The 22,732-nt window shown below is 39.7% G+C and overlaps 2 protein-coding genes across 2 annotated transcripts; one reads left to right on the top strand and one right to left on the bottom strand.

Annotated features, from left to right (window-relative positions):
• The first annotated feature begins 9,406 nt into the window (after nucleotides 1–9,406).
• LOC125493218 (uncharacterized) lies at nucleotides 9,407–9,952 on the top strand. Its single transcript, XM_048636348.1, has one exon. The coding sequence runs from the start codon at nucleotides 9,407–9,409 to the stop codon at nucleotides 9,950–9,952; it is 546 nt and encodes a 181-aa protein (XP_048492305.1).
• Nucleotides 9,953–21,178: 11,226 nt separating this feature from the next.
• Nucleotides 21,179–22,015, bottom strand: LOC125493216 (uncharacterized). Its single transcript, XM_048636332.1, has 2 exons — nucleotides 21,632–22,015; nucleotides 21,179–21,502 (listed from the first exon to the last, which is right to left on the bottom strand). The coding sequence occupies exons 1-2, from the start codon at nucleotides 22,013–22,015 to the stop codon at nucleotides 21,179–21,181; spliced, it is 708 nt and encodes a 235-aa protein (XP_048492289.1).
• Nucleotides 22,016–22,732: the final 717 nt, after the last annotated feature.

Genomic DNA, 22,732 nt, shown 5'->3' with positions numbered 1-22,732 from the left:
ATTTATTTATGATGTTAGGACTGTTTTCAGGGAAAATGTTTTTACGCCGTTATAATCGAGGACTATATTGGTTCTATCTTTAGTCTTTGTTCTTTACAACTCAATATTGTGTTAATGCATAGAAGTATAATGTAAGCTTTGTTATTCTTCTTAAGTTTCTTTGAAAGGGAAACAAGCCAGATTCTTTTAGGCATTTGTCTGTATTATGTACTAATTTTATGAACATTGTTTTTTTTGATACCCCATAATTGTTCCTTAAGAAGAGTGGACATCCATCAAGGGATACCAAAGCTCAGATTGAATCTGTCTGGAATTCAGTTAATATGTACGACGTGATTATGACCATCTTTAATGTTCATAGACATCTCACCAGGTTAGTTTCATATAGTTTTAGCTAGGTTTTCTCATCCTACTGAGTACCATTATTATTTTTTTGTCATAGACTCATAATGTGTAAATTCTTTATGTAGTTTTGGGTTTGTTGTCACCTTTTCTATAGATGATCAAGTGAAGTGATTATTATGGGAAAACTCTGCAAGAGGATCAAATGCAGTTAAATCTTATAACTCCAGCTTGCATATTGCTTGCTTAGCTCCTATATTCCAGAAATAAAACTTAAATAATTGTAAAGTCAGAATCATACTATAATGTCAGTCGTTAATTCTCGTACACTCTTACTAGAATGTTTGAAGCAAATGATCTCGTCTAGGTACTCGGTAGTTTCCGTAGATTGTTTGTAACTTATTGAGGTAGCGAGTGTTAATACTTTGCTTGCAGCTGTTTGCTGAAGCTTAAACATCTGGATATAAGCAATATTGATTGAGTTATATAATATATACTCGTAGAAATAAACTCATGATAACTCAATCAATATTGCTTATGATATTCATATCTATGATAACTTATGATATATACTTGTAGCTGATGTTTTACATCTCTTATGTATCTCCTTGAAACTTGTTTCAAAGTTGGGACAAATGAATTGATAATTAGTCCAGCATATCTCATATTTTGCAATGTCGCGTGAAGATAACAACATATGTTATCCCATATATGTAGAATTTTTCACGCATTTATGTTCAGAACACTTTGTACTTGAGTTTAAAGCAAAAGAAATAGCTTATCTATAATGGACTTTTCAATCCTGTCCTTGATTTTCAGGCCTGATTCAAGGGTTACAAGACTACTTCAGCAAATGGGGTTAGAACCTAATATAAACCAGAAGTGTATTCTCTGTATGAATAAAGTTGACTAGGTTGAAAAGAAGAAGGATGTACTAAAGGTTTCTGAAGAAATAAAGGATATGCAAGGATAGGAAAGGTAGTTTTGCCTTTTCTAATATATATACGCTGGATTTGCTGTGCAATAAGAAAGCTAATTACCTAATTTAATCTGATCTCGTAGGATTTTCATGATCTCCGGGCTGAAGGGCATATTTAAACAACCAAACACAAGACGATGTTGATTGAAGATAATGATGGTCATGTTTGAATTGTACATATCATTTGATTATTCTTTTAAGAATTTTAGATTTAGTAGATAACATTAGATTATAGAAAACTTTATATTTAAGACATTATTGGAAGAAATTGATGCTTTTAGAGAAACTGTTTTTGGATATAAATTAAATGTAACTAATAATTTTTTGACAAGATGAATAGAGAAAGCAAACAAATCCTGTTTATAGTATTGTTTTAGTTATTTATATATCGTCCTATAGGAAAATCAAAGTATATATACAAGGAGCCGCAAATACAGGAAAGTTACATACTAATGTATGTATAACGTATATTATTCTAATTTTAAAAAAAACGTGTAGTAAACCTAAGAAACCGATTGTGGTCAATAATTGGTTTCAACAGGTAAGGCAAGGAGACTAGTTTGAAATGTTAACTGGTAACCTAACCTCTTTGTCATATGATATATACACTTACATAAGAGACTGGTTTTAGCTGTCAACTGGTCTCCCAAATAAACAAGGAAACCAGACATCATAACCGATCTCCTAGCCTAGGACACCCGTGAGATGGAGACGTGTTGTAGTCTGGTTTCCTAGGTCATTTTTAACCGGTTTCCTAGGGATTTTTTGTATTAGTGTCATGGAGTCTCCCCCATTCCCAAAGGTTAAGCTTCCAACGATAGAGCCTTTCAACGGCACTACGGATCCATATGATCATTTATCAGCATACAAGCATCAAATGTATGTTTAAGCGGTTGATGATGATACCTAGTGCAAGAACTTTCCAGCCACATTGAAAGGAGTAGCTCAAAAGTGGTTCAAGAATCTTCCCCCTAACTCGGTGAATAATTTCACTGAGCTTAGTATCTTGTTTACTAGCCATTTTTTAGCAAACTGGCAGGAGCAGAAGACCAGCATGCATTTGGGCAAGGTCATCCAAGGGCCTAAAGAAGCCTGAGAAGCTATGTGAAGAGATTTAACCTAGAAGCATTGCAGATCCAGAATCCGAATGCAGGGGTGGCCTTTGATGCTTTCATCAGGGGTCTAGGGCCAGGAAGCTTTAAATTTGAGTTGGTAAAGAAGAAGATCTCCACTCTGACCGAAGCCCTTCAAGAAGCAGAGGCATTCATTCATGCTAAGGAAGTTTGTGCAGAAGCAAAGCATCCGGAGACGAAAAAGATTGAAGAGACAATTCAGCCAAAGAAAAGCATCCCCAAGAAAGTTAAAACTTGGGCGGTGACTTCAATGACAACCTCATCTAAGAGAAGCAAAAGAGCTGAACCAACAACATCGGCTGAGCCGATAGAATTCAATAAAGATTAATACTTCATTCAAGGTGATAAAAGATCAGTATCAGCTGAAGGCGCCAGCCGAAATGAAGACTCTCTACAGAAATAGGGATAAAAGCAAATATTGCTATTTACATAAGGATTGTGGCCATGAAACAAATGAATGCAAGCATTTAAAAAGAGCTTTAAAAGACTTAGCTCGCAAGGGTAAGATCAATTCCTATATACCTTAAGCAGGTAGAAAATTTCAGAAGAGAGATAATCGTCAAAGCCGAAGAAAGGAGGATGAAAGCACTGAGGAGGATGTAGTGCTAGTGATATCTGGAGGTCTTGCAGCAGGAGGTCCTACCAACCGCGATCATAAAAATTACTTACGGGAACTCGGCCAGGTAATGCTTACCAATCAGGCATAATCTAATCCTTTCCCTAAGATTGTTGTCAGCGAGCTGGATCGCGGGAAGATAAGAACCCCTCATGACGATCCGTTGGTGGTAGAGATGAAAATACCAAACCTTAGAGTGAGACAGATTTTGATTGATACGGGGAATTCAACCGATATCATCAGTGCGGATTGTTTGTCAAGATTGAAGTTTGACGAGAATGACTTGGTCCCGGTCAACCATCCCATAATTGGATTTGGGGGAGGAATCATCCACCCAATGGGAACTGTCACTTTGCTCATCAGGGTAGGGGACAAGGAGGCCTCCAGGACGCTGTTTGTTAAGTTCTTGGTGGTACGAGATTTGACGGCTTACAATGTCATTCTCGGACAACCCACCTTGAACCACATCAAAGCTGTCATTTTGTAACCCATCTGATGTTAATGAAGTTTGAGTGCGATGAGGGAAAATTGGATCCCTATATGGAGATCAGCAAGCAGCAAGGGAATGCTACCTCACCACCCTAAAACCTTCATCATGGAAAGGAGAAAAATCAGAGCGGCCAAAGGCCATAGAGCAAGAACTGACCGAGAAGGTAAAAGGCCAGATAAAAGAGTTAAAGAATGGAGTGGAAAAAACTCAGCTGAAGGCTCCTCAGGACTGCAAGCCGTCCATACTATTGCCAAGCAAGAAGAGGAAATGTCTAGCCATCAAGGAGGAAAAAGCTTTGTCAGAGGAAGTGATGGCCATCATGGGTGTCGGGCTAGAACGACCAGAGCCGATGAAAAAGCCGGCTGAGATTTGTTTGGATGAAAGACCTTCGGAGAGGACGCCGAAAATTGGATTAGTTCTGGGTCCTAAGATCAAAGACGAATTGATCGCGCTGTTAAAAGAATTTGAGGATGTTTTTGCATATGTAGTTGAGGAAATGCTGGGAAATGATCCCGAAGTTGCTGTCCATAAACTGAACATAGATCCAGTACAAAAGCCAATCCGGCAGAAAAAGAGGCATTTAGGTCCGGCCAGGAATCAAGCTGTTGATCAGGAAGTCCAGAAGCTGTTAAAATTCAAATTCATCCGGGAGACTTATTATCCGGATTGGATTGCTAATGTAGTCATGGTCCCCAAGCCAAATGGAACTTGAAGAATGTGTGTGGATTACACCAATCTAAACAAGGCTTGTCCAAAGGACATTGTTCCTTTGCCTAAAATAGATCAGCTAGTTGATTCCACGGCGGGGCATGCACTACTGAGCTTTATGGACGCTTATTCAGGTTCTCACCAGATTACGATGTGGCCAGAGGACCAAGACAAGACCTCATTCATCACTGAGAAATGTCTCTATGGCTGGTTGAGGATGCCTTTCGGCCTCCGAAATGCGCCAGCTACTTTTCAGAGGCTCATAAACATGGTCTTCCAGTCGCAGCTGGGGAGAAATATGGAGGTTTACATTGACGACATGATCGTCAAAAGCTAGAAGGAGATAGATCACATGAAGGATCTACGAGAGACATTCTTGACTCTTAGAAAATACAAGTGAAAGATGAATCCGCAGAAGTGTGTATTTGTAGTGGTGGCCGGAAAGATTTTGGGGTTCCTGGTCGACCAAAAAGGGATTGAGGCAAACCGTGACAAGATTCAGGCGATTCTGGACATGACATCTCCGTCCAAAGTTAAAGAAGTTCAACGTTTGACAGGGTGTTTGGCAGCCCTAGGACGTTTTCTTTCTAAATCCGGAGATAAATGTCATCATTTATTTGCAACAATAAAAAAGAATTTGAAATTCGAGTGGACGGAAGAGGCGGAGCAGACTCTTCAACAGGTTAAAGAGCATCTCCGGCAGTTGCCTCGAATGATCAGTCAGGCCGAAGGAGAAAAACTGTTTGTATACCTAACTGTATCACCGCATGCAGTTAGTGCTGTTCTCCTGGCGGAAAAAGAGTCAATGCAAATTTCGGTCTACTTTGTTAGCCATGTGCTAAAGGAAGCCGAATGCAGATACTCAATGGTAGAAAAACTCGGCATGTCACTGCTTATGGCAAGCCGGAAGCTAAGGCCATACTTTCTAGCCCATAATATCCTCGTCTATACTGACCAACCCCTCAAGCAAGTCCTGCACAAGATGGATGCCTCTAGACGAATGCTAAAATGGAGCTGAACATGTTTGACTTATCATTTGAGCCTAGAAAAGCGATCAAGGGTCAAGCCTTAGCTGATTTCATTGTAGAGCTTACTCGGCCTGCAGTGGAGCTCGTCAAAGATCCAGCAGAGGGAAAGTGGCATTGGACCCTTATGGTAGATGGATCGTCCACCGCCAACGGCTGTGGAGCTGGGATCATCTTTCAATCACCAGAGGGGGACAGGTTTGAATATGCGATCAGATTTCAGTTCCAGGCTTCAAACAATGAAGCAGAATATGAGGTAGTGCTAGCCGGCATTTAAATGTGCAAAGCAGCATGAGCTCTGGAAATTGAGGCAAAGACGGATTCCCTGCTGGTGGTTAGTCAAGTAAATGGCGACTTTGAATGCAAAGAGGCCTCCATGAGTAAATACATGAAGCTGATCCAAGAAGAAATAAAAACATTGAAGCGATTTGTGCTCGACCAGGTTCCAAGGTCGGAGAATCATCAAGCCGATGCTCTCTCAAAATTAGCCAGTTCGGCCGAAGGAGATGTGCCACAAACTGTGTTTTGGGAGGTAAAACTGACAAAGAGTATTGATCAAAAGTAAGTTATGTTCCTCAGTCGGGAAAATGTTTGGATGAACCCCATCATTGAATATAAGAAAATATGACGCTTGCCCACTGATCCCTTGGAAGCTAAGTATCTAAAAGCAAGGGACAAGTGGTTTGATGTAATTGAAGAGGTGTAATCCCCTGGAATATGGACGGTCGTTATGTTTCTCGGACGTGGAACTCAGACACTTTGAAAAAATACTACATTTGATGTAATTGAAGAGGTGTAATCCCCTGCTAACTGAGTGCTACAAGCACATTAATGAAAAAGTAGAAATGTATACATGTACCTTGGCTCCCAGCCAAGCAAAATTCATATAATACAAATCTACTTCACTACCATGACTGTCTCTTAGTTTTTTATTGCATGCCTTATTATTTGTTTAAAGGCACATACCATCGGCCAAACCGGTATTCCAAAAAGAACAGCAAAAAAGAAACACCTTCTATTAGGAGATCGGCCAAAATGTCAAAATCCTGTAAGGATAACACATGACGAAGGCCATCAAATGATTAACTTAAAAAGTTAACATCACTCTCCTAAACGAAGGCGATTGGAATTAGGACACTTTAGTAAAAGGGTCTTACTTTCCGTCTAAAGGCCATTCATTGTGATAACCACTTTAGTAAGGGAATAAGTTATTTCAAGCTTTAACAGGGATGGATGGATTGCCACAATCTTAGATTATACTCTGCATAGGTATACCATGGTCATTCTCCTTCTTAAAACAAAGAAAATTATTTGAATTTCTTCTTCCAAGAAGGGGGGCATACAGGCTAAATATACTAATGCAAGTAACAAAGCGTCCTTGTACATAAACAAGTATTAGTATAAACTTTGAAGTAAGGTTCTGACGAACAACTTCTTTAGTAAAGTTCTGACGAACAACTTCTTTGAAGTGAAGTTCTGACGAACAGCTTTTGAATTTTAGGCCGACCAGTTTTTTAACTTGGTGTTATTATTCTTATAATTGGATTAAATTATTCATATTGAGGCCGAACAATTTGATTATGAAGGTTATTTGGGTTAAATTCTTAGACTATGAGGAAAATGGAAATAAGAGACAATAAGTGAGAAAATAAATTCTCTTATAAAGATCAAAAGAAGATTACAACCTAGTCTGAAAACTAAAAACTACAACACTAAGTACAAAAGGCTTGCGGCCAAGATTGAGAAAAGAAAAGGCTAAGCATCTGGAGGAGTGTTGGTATCGTCGGCCTGAGTTCGGGGTCGGCCTCTTCCTCTTCTTCTTAATCATTCGAGGACTCTTGGAAGATTGAAGGTTCCTCCCTAGCTAAGATTGCTTTGTGAAGGCTCTCCTGAAAGTCTAGCCGATGAACATATCTAGGAATGTCGTCCTCCTCGGCCAGCATTTCAAAGGCCTTCACAGTCCAGGACTTGGAAGTATCAATCACATCATTCAGAGCCTCCTTGGCCGACTCACAGGTTGCCTTGGCCGCCAGAAGGGTTGTGTTCCTTTCATCCGTAAGAGCCAGCTCAAGGGCAACCTTCTCGTCCAAGAGCTCCGTCAAACGGACCAGATATCTTTTGCTGTCCGACTCCATCTCGGCTGAGCGCTTCTCCCAAGCCTCTCTTGATTGGCAGTGCAGTACTTCCTGCTCGGCCATGGAGAATTGAGCCTGGTCCGCCGCTTTGGTAGCATCCCGGACGATCTGCTTGTTTTCCTTCCTGAGCAATCTTGCCTAGTCCTCAGTAATTATGCTGCGAGTAAAGAGTTGAAAAAGGAAGGATGAAGGTATGTTATGACGATCGCAAAAATAGGCAAAATTTGCCAAGTGTAGAAATAAGACGACAAAGGAATGAAAATTTTACCTCAATAGCTAGTTGAGACATGTAACCTACATGTCTAGAGGAAGCTCCTCTCAAGCCTTTGATGTAAGCCTCAGGGAAGCATTTGAACAGCTCATGTTTGAGCTTCTCACGTTCGGCCGAGGTCATCCTCGCAAAGGCCACCGAGGACTCGTCGTCCGATAATGCGGGGAACCGTTAGGAGCTGCTTCAGCTAACCCTTTGCCCTTATCTGAAAGATGAGACTCGTCAGTATTCTTGACGGGTATAACCACGAGAAATTTATTGAACGGACTCATCGGACGCCCGCCAACGCGCAAAGTTCAAACAATGTTAGATTAATAAGACTCACCAGAAGATCGAGAAGCCGACCTATAGGCCTCATGCACCTGAGATACCAGCTTTGCTATCGTCCCTGAGAAAGCCGATCCGTCCATAGTCGTGTCTGGCTGGGTAGATGGTCTTTTAGTCTCATCGGCCCCGTCCACAAGTGCAGCAGCGTCCGGTTCCTCGGAAGTAAGGGGGAGTGTTGACTCAACCGGGCCGGTATAGGTAACCATGGCCCTCTCCTCAGTAGAAGGACGAACTTCCTCGGTTGAAGGAGGAATTTCGACCTTTGGCAAAGAAGACCGAGTGGTTTTCTTCTTTTTCGCCGTGAAGCCTTTGGATTTTTTTGGGGGGAGGGGCATCTCCCATTGCGACCGACCTCTTCTTAGAAGCCGCTTTCTCCGCCAACGTCTTGGACGTCGGGGCATTTTTCTGAAAAGAAAATAAGTAAATATATAAGCGGCAAGAAGAAAGAAAATGAACTCGTCCAGAAGAATGGACCCCTTTAGACGAGGCTCTGTAAAGAAGGGACCCCGTCCAAGAATGGTAGGGCTTTAGCATGGATGAGGTTCTGTCAAAAAGGGACCCCGTCCAGTAAAGGCGAAGAAAGGTTTTCGATTGATATCCTCCGCGGATTTTAGCTGGCCAAATATCTTCTTGACGTCTTCCCTTCTAAGGAAAACAAGAAGTTTGGCCGAGTTCCCCTTTGGAGCAGGGTCCGTCTGGACGATAGTACTCGTCCGGGAATTCAAGATGTTGATCTTCGGACGAGTCCCGTGGGTTATAGGAAGTCGGCCAATTGTTCCATGGACGACTTCCTTCTTAAAGAGAGGGTTCGTCCAAAAACAAATAGAAAAGAAAAGAAAAAATATACTAAGTACTTACCAAGGTGTCCGTCCTCTTTTCAGAGCCAGACTTGCTGTACTCCTGCCATATAGTATCTGTGAACTTGGATATACTGATGTTTCCCATCCAAGATATTTTCAAGGCAGCTCTAGCCGAATCTACATGAAAATAAATAACATGATTAGGCAGATATAGTCATTGGACAAGGGCACTTACTTGGAAGAAAGACTAGTGATACACCTCTATCCTTGGCATGCCGCAAGCCTACGACGACCAAGAAATTATCATGGTAAAACATCTCTTTAAAGGGAATCCAGTTGGACGGACCCTTAAAAGAAGAATTATTGATAGAATACTCCGATACTCTGAAGTATTCCATCATCTCTTCGGTTGAGTTGTTTCCAGCTCCAGGTAGGACACTGTTCGTCCAGTATTGGTGGTCGCCCGGCTAAATTACCGGTACCGTATAGCCACAGCTTCATTAGGCAGGTTTTTGAAGGCTGGTGTAGGCCAAATACCTTAGTTGTATCTTATGCTCTAAGTTCTGCGAAGGATTACGGAATGTATGCTCAGAGGATCTATGGCGGCACGACTCCTACTGCCCCTATTCACGCCCGCAAATGGATGGCGCCCCCTACTGGTGTTATAAAGGTGAACTGTGATGCGTCAATTAGTGAGGAGGGATGGGTTGGACTGGGCGTGGTCGCCCGAAATTCTGAGGGACTGGTGCTCTTTGCGGCCACACGTAGGGTCCGAGCTTGGTGGCCCATTGAAGTGGCGGAAGGGAAAGCTTTGTGTTTTGCTATCAAGTTGGCTCGGAACTATGGCTTCCATGATGTGATATTTGAGACTGATTGCTTGACTATTGTTAACAGGTTATCTAGAGGTGCCATTTATTTTTCGGATTTAGATGCTGTGTTAGAGGATGCCATTTTCTTATGTAGGGATTTCGTTTCTGTTCATTGGTCGCATGTGCTTAGGGATGGGAATGCTATTGCCCACCACCTAGCTCGACTTGTTCCGTTTGGTGTTGAACAACGCTGGGATTGTCATTGTCCAGCAGAGGTGTCTCCGTATGTACTCATGGACAATTTGTCCTCTGATTAATATAGTTCACCTCGTGTTTTCCTCTCAAAAAAAAAAAAAAAGGTGCTTGGAGGAACAGGAATTCTGCCTTCCAGGCATGCATCTTGGACATTTTGTCCCAAGATGTCAGGAAGCCCTACCGATTGCATACACTAAACCAGGCTCCGTCCACGGTCCTAAGAACCTTGGAGATATAGTGTATTTGGGAGAAGGCGGCTAAAAAAGGTTCAACGCCTCTCAGCTCACAAACGGCCAGAAAGGTCAGGATGTTTTGCCAAGAGTTTGGGGCAAGTTGGTTATTGGCGATGCTGTAGTATTGAAGAAGGCGGCTTATAAAAGGATGCAAGGGAAATCGCAACCCGGCATCGAAAGCCAGCCGGTAGAAAGCAAAATGGCCAGAAGGAGCACTAAGTATAGTGTCTTCCCGACGAAGAAGAACAAAACGGTACCCCGACATAGGCATAGCCGAGGAAAAGTGTCTAAGGTCTGGGCCTACTCGTCAAAGCCAACTATTCTAGGCCAGGATGAACCTAGGGTCAGACAAAGGGCCTAGGCGGCGTCTGTTTTCAGAAGATGTAGTGGACGGTTCCTCTAAGTCGCTAGACGGGTTAGAGGAGACCTCCACCTCATTGGCCTCGTTCGTCGCCATATCTTGTCCGGACGGACTGGGTTCTGAAGGCTCTTTGATAAGACTTTCCTCCTGGACGCTTTCAGGAGAAGTATTTTGGTTCGCTGGCCGGGCGCTTTGAACTTCGCGTTCCCCGTCAGCAGGAGTTCGGCCGGTTGATACCTCCATTTCTAAGCTGGAGGCTGGAAGGTTCACCCCTCGTGTAATGCGAGCTGTTTGCTTGACCCGCGCTAGATTACCCTGCACAGGTAAAGACTGGGTTGTCTGACTTTTCCCTCCATGTCCAAAATAATAAAATGCATGGCCGATCGAGATAGGCCCAACTCAAGAAAGTGCCGAAGAAGAAAGGCTCTTTGTTCTAGGATCAAGACCAACCCTTGAGCGGCCGAGAATGTTCGATGAAGAAGACGAATCCATTTTTTCTTAAAAAATGTGAAAGTACAAAATAAGAATTAAATAGAGGAAAAGGATACCTGTTGAAATTACTCGGACGGATGGAGAGAACGAGCTAGACGAAACCTTGGACGAGTTGAAGAAATTTAGCGAGATCTTAGACGAAAGCTCTTTCTCTCTCTAAAGTTCAGTAAAAATGGGGCAGAGTCTCTCTCTCTAGAAAATCTCTCAAAGATGTAAAAGTGATTTCAGAAACGACAAACGGGCATATTTATAGAGGGGTGAAAATGACCTCCTCCTCCGGTAAAAGTAACCGTTGCATGCCAAAAACCTTTGAAGGTTGACCTGATGAGACCGACTAAATGGCGCCCTTTTCATCTTGAAAAGAATAAGGGCAGTTCTCGTCGGTTAAAAGAGGATACCAACCATCTTGGCTCCTAAATGGTAAACTCCTCTTTTAAGGGGCAAATGTTGTAGCCTAAAAATCAATGGCTATGAATGTGACATGTGGCCCCATCACAGCCCTACAAGTGGCACTCTTCTGCTTTAGTAAAGTACATGGATCATAAGCTTATATGGACTAAAGTACATTTTGCTGAATAAAGAAAGGTGTACTAAGCCCTTCTTATGGCCCAACTTGTACTTAGGCCCAACAAACAGAAAGAGCATCTTTCTATGAAGGGTGATGTGTATTCTCTAATCAGTGATCGCCACGTGTCATAGCATTATTGCTTAGCCAATCAGATGCTCCCAAATTAGGGTGACATCAAGGTACATCAGTCATTTCAGACACTATAAATAGTCCTTAAAATCAGGGGAAAGGTACGTTTTTCAGAGCATAGTACTGTTATTCCACCATAAGTACTCTCTCTACTTTCTCTCTCTAAAAGTTCCTTCATACTCCTGATATCTTACTTAAGCTTCAAAGGGAGAAATACCACCCAAACCTCCAGGGTAGGTCCCTTTTTACAGGTCCAAAGGCGGAGCGCAGGTTCGGGTTTTGAGTCCAGGCGTTATTGCACAAGTCTCCTATTCTGGAACCTGCTGTTGGGGATAGTAGTAATTATTTACGAGTCAAGCACTACGTAACACTAGTTTAAGTAAGTTGTTAGCTAACTTTGTTTTTGTTTATTTCAGTAATTTAGAATTATGAGTTGTATTGGGAAGTTTAGAATTGGCTACTGATTGCGGTAATTGGATTGAAATGTAGGATTGAGTCTTAGTTTCAGTTAGATTTATGTTTCTAAGAGGTAGAACCGGTGTAAAAAATACAAGATTTAGAGTAATGGTTGTAAAGGATTTTCAAATTGGGAATTGGTTGTGATTATGATTTCTAGTTTAGATTAGTCTAAGTTCGGTTATTGATTATAGTAATTCTTTGAGGATGATTTTGGAGTGAAGTATCATTCGGGATTATGAAGGAGATTGTGTTGTTTGAACTGGATTGCATTTCAAGTAACTTTTATGTTCAGTAAAATTATTTACTCATGCCCTTGTGTGTGTGTGGATCTCTATCTGTTTTTGTGAATAAGTTCGTACCATGGCCACAGATATGAATGTGATGATGAAATGTCATTGATTGATTATGGATATGCAAATATTTTGCTGGCTTAGTTTATGAACAGAAAATAGAAAGTGGGCAAGGTACGGGTGGAGGATGGTTACTCTTTTGACCTGATATGGTCGGCTACGCTCCATAATGAACCTTGGGGGTAGTATTGCTGGGCTCCATAACAAACCTTGGAAGCAGTGTTTGTCTAAAGCCTGTACTTGCCACTGATTTGTTTAAGAGAATGAGCTATGCCAGCATTGTAATGAAAAGGAAATGATTTGAGAAATAAAATGTTTATAACGGGCTGAAGTAAAGGTTACGAGTTTCCACTCATTTTGGAATTTTGTTTGTTTTGTATTTTCTCCCTGAATTTGCAGGTTTGGTGTTGTGAGCTCGGAATTTGTTGAGGAGCACAATTATGATGTCGTCCTAGATTAAGGATTGAGTTTGTATTTTAGATAGTTCGTTCGAGAATAATTATTTATACATCATTGTATATAATATTTGGGAATTTACTCGAGATATTCGTGTATTTAAGGATATTTTTCCGCTGCAATTTTATTAATCAAGATTTAGATTCTAGTTTATGGTTGTCGAGTGTATTTTGCTAGCAGCTCGAAAGAGCGGGCTGTTACAAGGATGCTCCTCATTACCCCACATAAAATAATCAAACTTATTATCCATGGCATGAATAATGGATGATCATCTTTTCCATCTATAAAAGGGGCTTGGTTCTTCATTTCGAAATGCACCACCTTCAGTACTCTAACATCTTCTCTAACTTTTCTTCTTTTTAAAAAAGGCTCCTAGTTATGAAGAATCTAATGAAATGGGGAATCGTGAGAAAAAATAATTCTTGATTAATAAAATTAGTTAAGCGGTATTTCGCAAATTAGTTGAGCGGTATTCCGCAAATTAGAAAACCAAAGTTGGTTTCCTTCTCGAACCATCCAACCATTTTCATATGTTGTCGGTTAATGAATTCAAAACCTCGACCCTTCCTTCTCTATTCTGGTGCCTCTCAAAACCCCAACCCCGAATTCTCTCTCTCTCTCTCGCGTGTCCTGCCCGATGCCCCACCGACAAACGACCGCCGGACTTATGCCGCCGTCGTCGTGCTGCTGCTGCCCTACCTCGTCGGCTCACTTAGCCCTCGCTGGATCACCTCCTTAGAGCGGTGTTGTTAGGCAATTTTCAACTCGTTGCAGCTTTATGTGGTGCTCGTGTTCTCCCTCTCTTCCCTCTGTTTGCCGTCGCCGTTGATGTTATTGTTGTTTTAGTGGTGCCGCCGCGGTTGTTGTTTTTTTTGGCAGTGATGTTGTTGTTGTTGCCTCTTTCTCCCTTGCTTCATTCGCGGTTATGCTTTGATGTGACACACCACCAGTTGCTTGCTGCCGCAGCTCCACCTCACCGCACCTACTGCTGCTCGTCAGTGCTCCGCCGCACTGAAGCTTCGAAACGCCCTATATTCCTCCGTTCTTCGCTGCTCTTGTAAGTAGAGGTATACTCATCTCTTTCTTTTTCTCTTGAAATTTTGATTTCAGGTTTTGTAAATTAATCCCATGTTGATGTTGTTTGTTGTTGTCATTGCTGCGCTGTCATTATTGTTATTGTTGCAGTTCATTCCTTGTTGTGGTGATAATGTTGTTGGGTTGTTGTTGTTCTTGTGGTTGATGTTGTGTGGTTGGTGTTGATGCGATCTCGTCTTGGTGATGCGTTATTGTTAGTTGGGGTTAGTAAATCAATAGAAGTAGTTTGTAGTTGATTGGCAAGTTTAGTTAGTTTAGTTATGTAATTTAGATTTATGTTTCTAAGAGGTAGAATAAGTTTAAAGAATTTAAGATTAAGAGTTTGAAATTATGGTTGTAAAGGAATTCCAAATTAGGAATTGGTTATGGTTTCATTTTCTAGTTTAGAATAGTTAAGATTGGTTATTGATTATCGTTGTCGTTGTAAGGTGATTATTGGAGGATGATTATGGAATTAAATGTCATTTGGAGATGAAGATTAATGAAGTAGATTATGTTGGTGGAATCTGAATTTTGGTTAAAGTAACTTTTATGTTCAGTAAAATTATTTACTCATGCCCTTTGTGTGTGAATCTCTCTGTTCTGTTTTTGATAATTAAGTTCGTACGATGGCCATAGATATGAATGTGATGATGAAATGTCATCGATTGATTATGAATACACACCTGTTTTGCTGGCTTAGTTTATGAACTGAAAATAGAAAGTGGGCAAGGTATGTGTGGAGGATGGTTACTTTTTTTACCTGATACGGTCGGCTACACTCCATAACGAATTTTGGAGGCAACATTTGTCCAAAGCTTGTACTTCCCTATGTTTTGTTTAAGAGAGTGAGCTATGCCAGCCTTGTAACGAGATGAAAATGATTTGAGAAATAGAATGTTTATAACGGGCTTAAGTAAAGGTTACGAGTTTTTCACTCTTTTTAAAATCGTGTTTGTTTTGTATTTCTTTCCTGAATTTTCAGGTTGGGTGTCAAGAGCTCAGGAATGGAAGTGGAATGAGAATATGATTCTTTTTTGTGGAGAATTGAGTTGTATTTTAGATAGCTAATTCAAGAATAGTTATCAATATTTCATTGTATAATATTTTGGGAATTTGAGTGGAGTTATTGATGTAATTAAGGATATTTTTCCGTATCGATTTTAATAAAAGATTTGGATTCTAGTTTATGGTCATTGAATGTATTTCGCTAGCAGTTCGAAGGCGGGCGATTACAAGATGGTATTAGAGCAACCTTAGGACCGTTTCTCGAGTTAGCTACCTAGCAAGGGTAAAATATTTTTGGAATAGTTTGAAATCGATTCGTTTTATCAGTTTTTGGGAATTGATGATCGGAAATTAGGAAATTCGAAGGTTTATTATATAATTATTTGCGCTTATGCGTGTGCTATATGATTTCGTTTATGTAAAGGTGTAATGTCTTGTGTTGTGTATGATAATGTATATTTCAAGAAAACTTATATGATTTGCTGAAGTAAAATAATTTCAAACAAGATCTCTATGAAAGAGATGATTGGAATCCTATGCCGAGTATTTTTTGCCCCTTTTGTTTTCTTTGCTCTTCGATTCTGATATTGAGTTGAAGTGGAGGTACAGAAGCTAATGGTAGAATTGAGGTTGGATGCCAGATATCTTACGAGTTTGAGATTCTGGTTTTATTTAAATTATTATTTTCAAGTTTCGAGGACGAAACTTTAAATAAGGGCGGTAGTATGTAATAGCCCTGTTTTCAAGAGCGTTTATTTAGAAGTTAATTATAATTATTAAGTTAATTATGTTTCAGATACTTTAATTTTATTTTGAGTTGGAGTATGAATTATTTGGTCGTGTTGTAATATATTTATTTATTCAATTATATGAGATTATATCTATTATTATTATTTTGTATGTTGGTTTTGTGCAATTAGTTGAGCGGTATTTCAAAAATTAGAAAATCAAAGTCGGTGTCCTTCTCGAACCATACAACCCTTTTTATATGTTGTCGGTTAATGAATCCAAGACCTCGACCCTTCATTCTCTATTCTCGTACCTCTCGAAACCCCAAACCCCAATTCTCTCTCTCTCGCGTGTCTTGCCCAATGCCCCACCGACGAACGACCGTCGGACTTATGCCGTCGTCGTGCTGCTGCTGCCCTACCACGTCAGCTCACTTAGCCCTCGTCGGATCTCCACCCAGTGTGTCGTTGTTAGGTAGTTTTCAACTCGTTGCAGCTTTGTGTGGTACTAGTGTTCTCCCTCTCTTGCCTCTGTTGCCGTCGTCGTTGATGTTCTTGTTGTTTTGACTATGCTCCCGCAGTTGTTGTTGTTGCCTGCTGGTGATGTTGTTGTTGTTGCCCCATTTTTTCTCTCTACCCCTGGTTCGTTTGCGGTTATGCTTTGATGTGACATACCACCAGTTGCTTGCTGCCGTAGCTCCGCCTGACTTGCGCCGCCTCCTCACCGCACCTACTGCTGCTCGTCGGTGCTCCACCGCACTGAAGCTTCGAAACACCCTTTGTTCATTTGTTCTTCGCTGCTCTTATGAGCAGAAGTATACTCATCTCTTTCTTTTTCTCTTGAAATTTTGATTAAACGTTTTGTAAATTAATTCCAAGTTGATGTTATTTGTTGTTGTCGTTGCTGCGCTGTCGTTATTGTTTTTATTGCAGGTTTTTCCTTGTTCTGGTGATAATGTTGTTGGGTGGTTGTTGTTCTTTTGGTTGATGTTGATGCGATGTCGTCTTGGTGATGCGTTATTGTTAATTGGGGTTAGTAAATCAGTAGAAGTAGCTTGTAGTTGATTGTGAAGTTTAGTTATGTAATTTAGATTTATGTTTCTAAGAGGTAGAATCAGTTTAAGAATTTAAGATAAAGAGTTTGGAATTATGGTTGTAAAGGATTTCTAATTAGGAATTGGTTATGGTTTCATTTTCTAGTTTAGAATTGTTAAGATTGGTTATTGATTATCGTTGTCGTTGTAAGGTGATTATTGGAGGATGATTATGGAATTGAATCTCATTTAGAGATGAAGATTAATGAAGTAGATTATTTGGTGGAATCTGAATTGCGGTTTAGGTAACTTTTATGTTTAGTAAAATCATTTACTCATGCCCCTCTGTGTGTGGATCTCTCTGTTCTGTTTTTTGATAATTAAGTTCGTACTATGGCCATAGATATGAATATGATGATGAAATGTCATTGATTGATTATGAATACGCAATTGTTTTAATGGTTTAGTTTATGAACTGAAAATAGAAAGTGGGCAAGGTATGGGTGGAGGATGATTACTCTTTTGAAGTGATACGGTTGACTACGCTCTATAACGAAATTTGGAGGCAGCGTTTGTCCAAAGCCTGTACTTGCCACTGATTTGTTTAAGAGAGTGAGCTATGTCAGCGTTGTGACAAGATTAAAATGATTTGAGAAATAGAATGTTTATAACGGGCTAAAGTAAAGGTTACGAGTTTTCCACTCATTTTGGCATTGTGTTTTTTTTTGTATTTCTTCCCTGAATTTGCAGGTTGGGTGTCAAGAGCTCGGGAATGGAAGTGGAGTAAGAATAGGATTTTGTTTTGTGGTGAATTGAGTTGTATTTTAGATAACAGATTCATGAGTAGTTATCGATATTTCATTATATAATATTTTGGGAATTTTAGTTGAGTTATAATTAGGGATATTTTTCCGCTGCGATTTTAATAATTAAGATTTGGATTCTAGTTTATGGTTGTTGAGTGTGTTTCGCTAGCAGTTCGGAAGAACGGGATTTTACAAGACGTTATTAGAGCAACCTTGCGATCGTATGCCGAGTTGGCTACCTAGCAAGGGTAAAAGATTTTTTGGATAGTTTGAAATCGATTTGGGTTATTAGTGTTTGAGAATTGATGATCGGAAATTAGGAAATTCGAAGGTTTAGCATATAAGTATCTGCGCATATGCGTGTGCTATATGATTTCGTTTATGTAAAGGTGTAATGTATTGTCTTGTCTATGATGGTGTATATTTCAAGAAAATTTATATGAGGTTATTTCTATTATTATTATGTATTTTGCTTTTTTGCAATTAGTTGAGCGGTATTTTGCAAATTAGAAAATCAAAGTCGGTGTCCTTCTCGAACCATACAACCCTTTTCATATGTTGTCGGTAAATGAATCCAAAACCTCGACCCTTCATTCTCTATTCGTGTGCTTCTCAAAACCCCAAACCCTATTTCTCTCTCTCTCGCGTGTCCTGCTTGATGCCCCACTGGCGAACGACCATCGGACTTATGACGCCGTCGTCGTGCGGTGCTGCTACCCTACCCTGTCGGCTCACCTAGCCCTTGTCGGATCTCCTCCCTAGTGCGCCGTTGTTAGGCCGTTTTCAACTTGTTGCAGCTTTGTGTGGTGCTCATGTTCCCCCTTTCTTGCCTCTGTTTGCCTTTGTCGTTGATGTTGTTGTTATTTTAGCGGTGCTGCCGCGGTTGTTGTTGTTGGCTGCCGGTGATGTTCTTGTTGTTGCCCTGTTTTTTTTCTCTCTCCCCTGCTTCGTTCGCGGTTATGCTTTGATGTGACACACCACTAGTTGTTTGCTGTCACAGCTCCGCCTAACTTGCACCGCGTCACCGCACCTACAACTGCTCGTCGGTGCTCCGCCGCACTGAAGCTTCGAAACGCCCTCTGTTCCTCCGTCCTTCGCTGCTCTTGTAAGTAGAGGTATACTCATCTCTTTCTTTTTCTCTTGAAATTTTGATTTCAGGTTTTGTAAATTAATCCCATGTTGATGTTGTATGTTGTTGTCGTTGCTGCGCTGTCATTATTGTTATTGTTGTAGTTGTTTCCTTGTTGTGGTGATAATGTTGTTGGGTGGTTGTTGTTCTTATGTATGATGTTGTTTGGTTGGTTGTTGATGGAATGTCGTGGTGGTGGTGCGATGTTGTCTTGGTGATGTGTTGTTGTTAGTTGGGGTTAGTAAATCAGTAGAAGTAGTTTGTAGTTTATTGGCAAGTTTAGTTAGTTTAGTTATGTAATTTAGATTTATGTTTCTAAGGGGTAGAATCAGTTTAAAGAATTTAAGATTAAGAGTTTGGAATTATGGTTGTAAAGGATTTCCAAATTAGGAATTGGTTATGGTTTCATTTTCTATTTTAGAATTGTTAAGATTGGTTATTGATTACCGTTGTCGTTGTAAGGTGATTATTGGAGGATGGTTATGGCATTGAATCTCATTTGGAGATGAAGATTAATGAAGTAGATTTTGTTGGTGGAATCTGAATTGTGGTTCAGATAACTTCTAGGTCTAGTAAAATCATTTACTCATGGCCTTCTGTTTGTGGATCTCTCTGTTTTGTTTTTGATAATTAAGTTCGTACTATGGCCATAGATATGAATGTGATGATGAAACGTCATTGATTGATTATGAATATACAAGTGTTTTGCTGGCTTAGTTTATGAATTGATTTGAGAAATAGAATGTTTATAACGGGCTGAAGTAAAGGTTACGAGTTTTCCACTCATTTTGGAATTGTGTTTGTTTTGTATTTCTTCCCATAATTTGCAGGTTGGGTGTCAAGTGCTCAGGAATAGAAGTGGAGTAAGAATAGGATTCTATTTTGTGGAGAATTGAGTTCTATTTTAGATAGCAGATTCAAGAATAGTTATCGATATTTCATTGTATAATATTTTAGGAATTTCAATGGAGTTATTGATGTAATTAAGGATATTTTTCCGCTGCGATTTTAATCATTAAGATTTGGATTCTAGTTTATAGTTGTTGAGTGTGTTTCGTTAGCAGTTCGGAAGAGCGGGCTGTTATAGCATACTTAAAACAAAAACACAATGCTTTGTGAAGGGATGTCCATTTTCCCTTAACTTATGTTTATTAGATAAATTTTCTCTCATGAAACCTCACAGGAGACTTACTTACAAAACTAATCATGTCAGAGAACAAGGTTTTCATTCTTTCTTCTATCAACTTAGGAAAAATGGTGGGTTGGAGGATTATTTCTTGCATTAAGACATAAACTGAGTTACAAACCACCTTGGCATTAGTGCAATTATATATTGCAATTCTGGTCGCAGAGGTGTAAAATTACTCACGCTTTGCCCAGTCACTTTCTACCTTCCATTGAGATGTCTAAGGCAAATTGGTTAGAGGCAACAATACATTCTTGCCCTCCAGATCCTTCCAACATGTACCACTTATGAGGCTTATATGAGTGGTGTTCAGATAATGCCTACTATATTGCAAGGAACTAGAATTGTATCAGCACTATCGGAACCTCCCTTTCTGACGATTGATGATGATTACCTTCAGTGGCTCTTGTATGATTTTGGTCAAGGTGATGGGTTGCCTACCAGGAAGAGGAAAAGAGTTTGAGAGGAATACCATGTTTTATTTTCTATGATGTTGTTTTATTTTTCATTTAAGTTTGGTAGGAAATAGAGGCTTTATGTCTCTTTTCTATATAAAATGAAGTACCCTAGTTGGGATGAATAAAAATTATTTGTTTGGTGAGAATTATCTGCTTGTGAGAAATTCAATGTGAACGCGATTCTAAATATGTGGATACTTTAGTATTAAATATGACATGCAAATTATAATTAATCAATCATATGACACATAAAATCGTAACAAATAATAAATCCTAAAAAAATCTTCACGTGCTTCATTATTTTTCTTTTTTCTCTTTTTTTCGTTTTTTTTTTCCTTTTTTTTTTGTTTTTTCATTTTTTTATGCCTAAGCGTTTCATTTCTTCAACTGATCAAGATGTGAAATGGGTAAATTCATTCCCATCAAAATTCATTAGCTTTACGCTCCAGCCGCGGTGACATGCTTGACTAGGAATGGACCAGACCTATTAGGCTTGAATTTTCCCCGAGGATCATGGAACAGAGCTCTATTTTCCTTTAGAATTAGATCACCTTGTTGAATGTCTCTATCTCGAACCTTTTTGTTAAATGCACGAGCAATTCTCCGTTGATAGGGTTGAATATTATACAAAGCTTGTAATCGGTTCTAATGTCTCGGTTCTAATGTTTAAATGCAAGCTCATCATAACAAGTTTTGTACCATTGGTATTATGAAATTTCACTTTATGTTATGACCCTTAGAGATTTCATGTCCACCTCAACGGGTAGGACTGGCTCCGTCTCGTAAACCAAAGAGTACGGGGTTATTCCTATTGCAGTTATGATTGGTATCCTATATTCCCAGAGGGCATATGGTAGTTTGCCATGCCATTCCTTTTCTTCTCAGTCATCTTAGTAACAATAATCTTGATTGTCTTATTGGCTTCTTCCACCACACCATTTGTTTGGGGATGATAAGGTGAGGACTGATGATTCTTGGTTGCATATTTTGTGAGAGTTATCTTCATATGACTCTCAAATTGTGATCCATTACCAGAGATGATTTCAAAAGGTATGTCATACCAACATATGGTGTTGTTAATCACAAATTTCGAAACTTGCTTTACCCCTAGCTTTGAAAATGATGATGCAACTTTAACCCACTTTAAAAAGTAATCGATCACTATAAGAATATATTGATGCCCATTTGAAGCCTTCGGATGAATTTGTACGATTATATCTATGTGCTAACTTGAAAGTAGCCAAGGAAAGGTCATATTATGTAGTGACACAGGCGACATATGATTGAGGTTAGCAAATATCTGACATTGCTTGCAAGCCTGCACAAAGCTAATGCAATCACCTTCTAGAGTAATCCAATAGACACCTGCTCGCAAAATTTTACGAGCCAACATCCTTTCATTCATATGTGGTCCACATTCACCCCTATGAACTTCTAATATGATGGCTTGCTTCTCACTATCATTCACGCAGAGTTGTAGAGTACTATTAAACCATTTGTGATATAGTCCACCTTTTAATATGAGAAAATGAGCAATTAGTCTTCGGATAGCTATACGATCCTTCTTGCCACTTCCCTTTGGATACTGCATAGTTTCCAGAGAAGTCTTGATATCCTTGTACCCAACATCATCATCATATTGTTGAGCCAACATGGAGACAATTTATGCCAATGTCATTGTAGGCCCCTTTCTCTCTTCAATTAAAACTGACTAAATCTTTGCGTACCATCTTCCTATGTTAAATTAACAGCGAGATTGGCTAAAGCCTTTGTGGAACTATTTTGCTCCTGAGGAAGATGTTTGAAGTTGATATCATCGAGATAAGGGATTAACTCCCGAAGATACTTTGTATAGAGTTGCAATCTCTCAACGTTAACTCTCCAAATTCCTATTGTTTGAGATATGATTAGATTAAAATCTCCATATATAGTGAGATGTCTTGCCATTGCTACCAAAGCGACTTTTACTCCATATATATAGGTTTCATACTCAACTGTATTATTTGTTATTGGGAAATCCAACTTGACATCAAATGGAATATGGACTCCTTTAGGATCTACTGACAAAATCCTTGCTTTATTAGCTATCTATTAGAAGCTCCATCATAATACATGCACCAACGTAGATTGTCAATGAAGCACAAGTACTCATAAGGGAATGCATTATCATATTTATCTCCTGATATCGGTCCTTCTACTAAGGTTTCAGATATGTCTCTTCCTTTAACATATTTTTGGCTGTCACATTAAATATCAAACTCATAAAGCATAGCATGCCATCTTGCTAATCTTTGACTAAGAATGGGATTCTCAAACATGTACTTGATTGGATCAAGTCTTGAGATCAGATAGGTGGTATGAGCCTGGAGGT

This window comes from Beta vulgaris, chromosome 9 (assembly GCF_026745355.1).
Source record: "Beta vulgaris subsp. vulgaris cultivar EL10 chromosome 9, EL10.2, whole genome shotgun sequence".
Taxonomy (NCBI): domain Eukaryota; kingdom Viridiplantae; phylum Streptophyta; class Magnoliopsida; order Caryophyllales; family Amaranthaceae; genus Beta; species Beta vulgaris.
The sequence above is the reverse complement of the archived record's forward strand: the minus strand, read 5'-3'. Positions and strand labels throughout refer to the sequence as shown.

What these genes read in the sequence shown, in the direction of transcription:
- LOC125493218 (XM_048636348.1), top strand. Translation starts at nt 9,407, where the DNA reads ATGTATGCTCAGAGGATCTATGGCGGCACGACTCCTACTGCCCCTATT.
- LOC125493216 (XM_048636332.1), bottom strand. Translation starts at nt 22,015, where the DNA reads ATGTTGGCTCAACAATATGATGATGATGTTGGGTACAAGGATATCAAG. An exon ending in ACCTCAATCATATGTCGCCT is followed by an intron (nt 21,503 to 21,631) that starts GTGTCACTACAT and finishes TACTTTTTAAAG; the next exon opens with TGGGTTAAAGTTGCATCATC.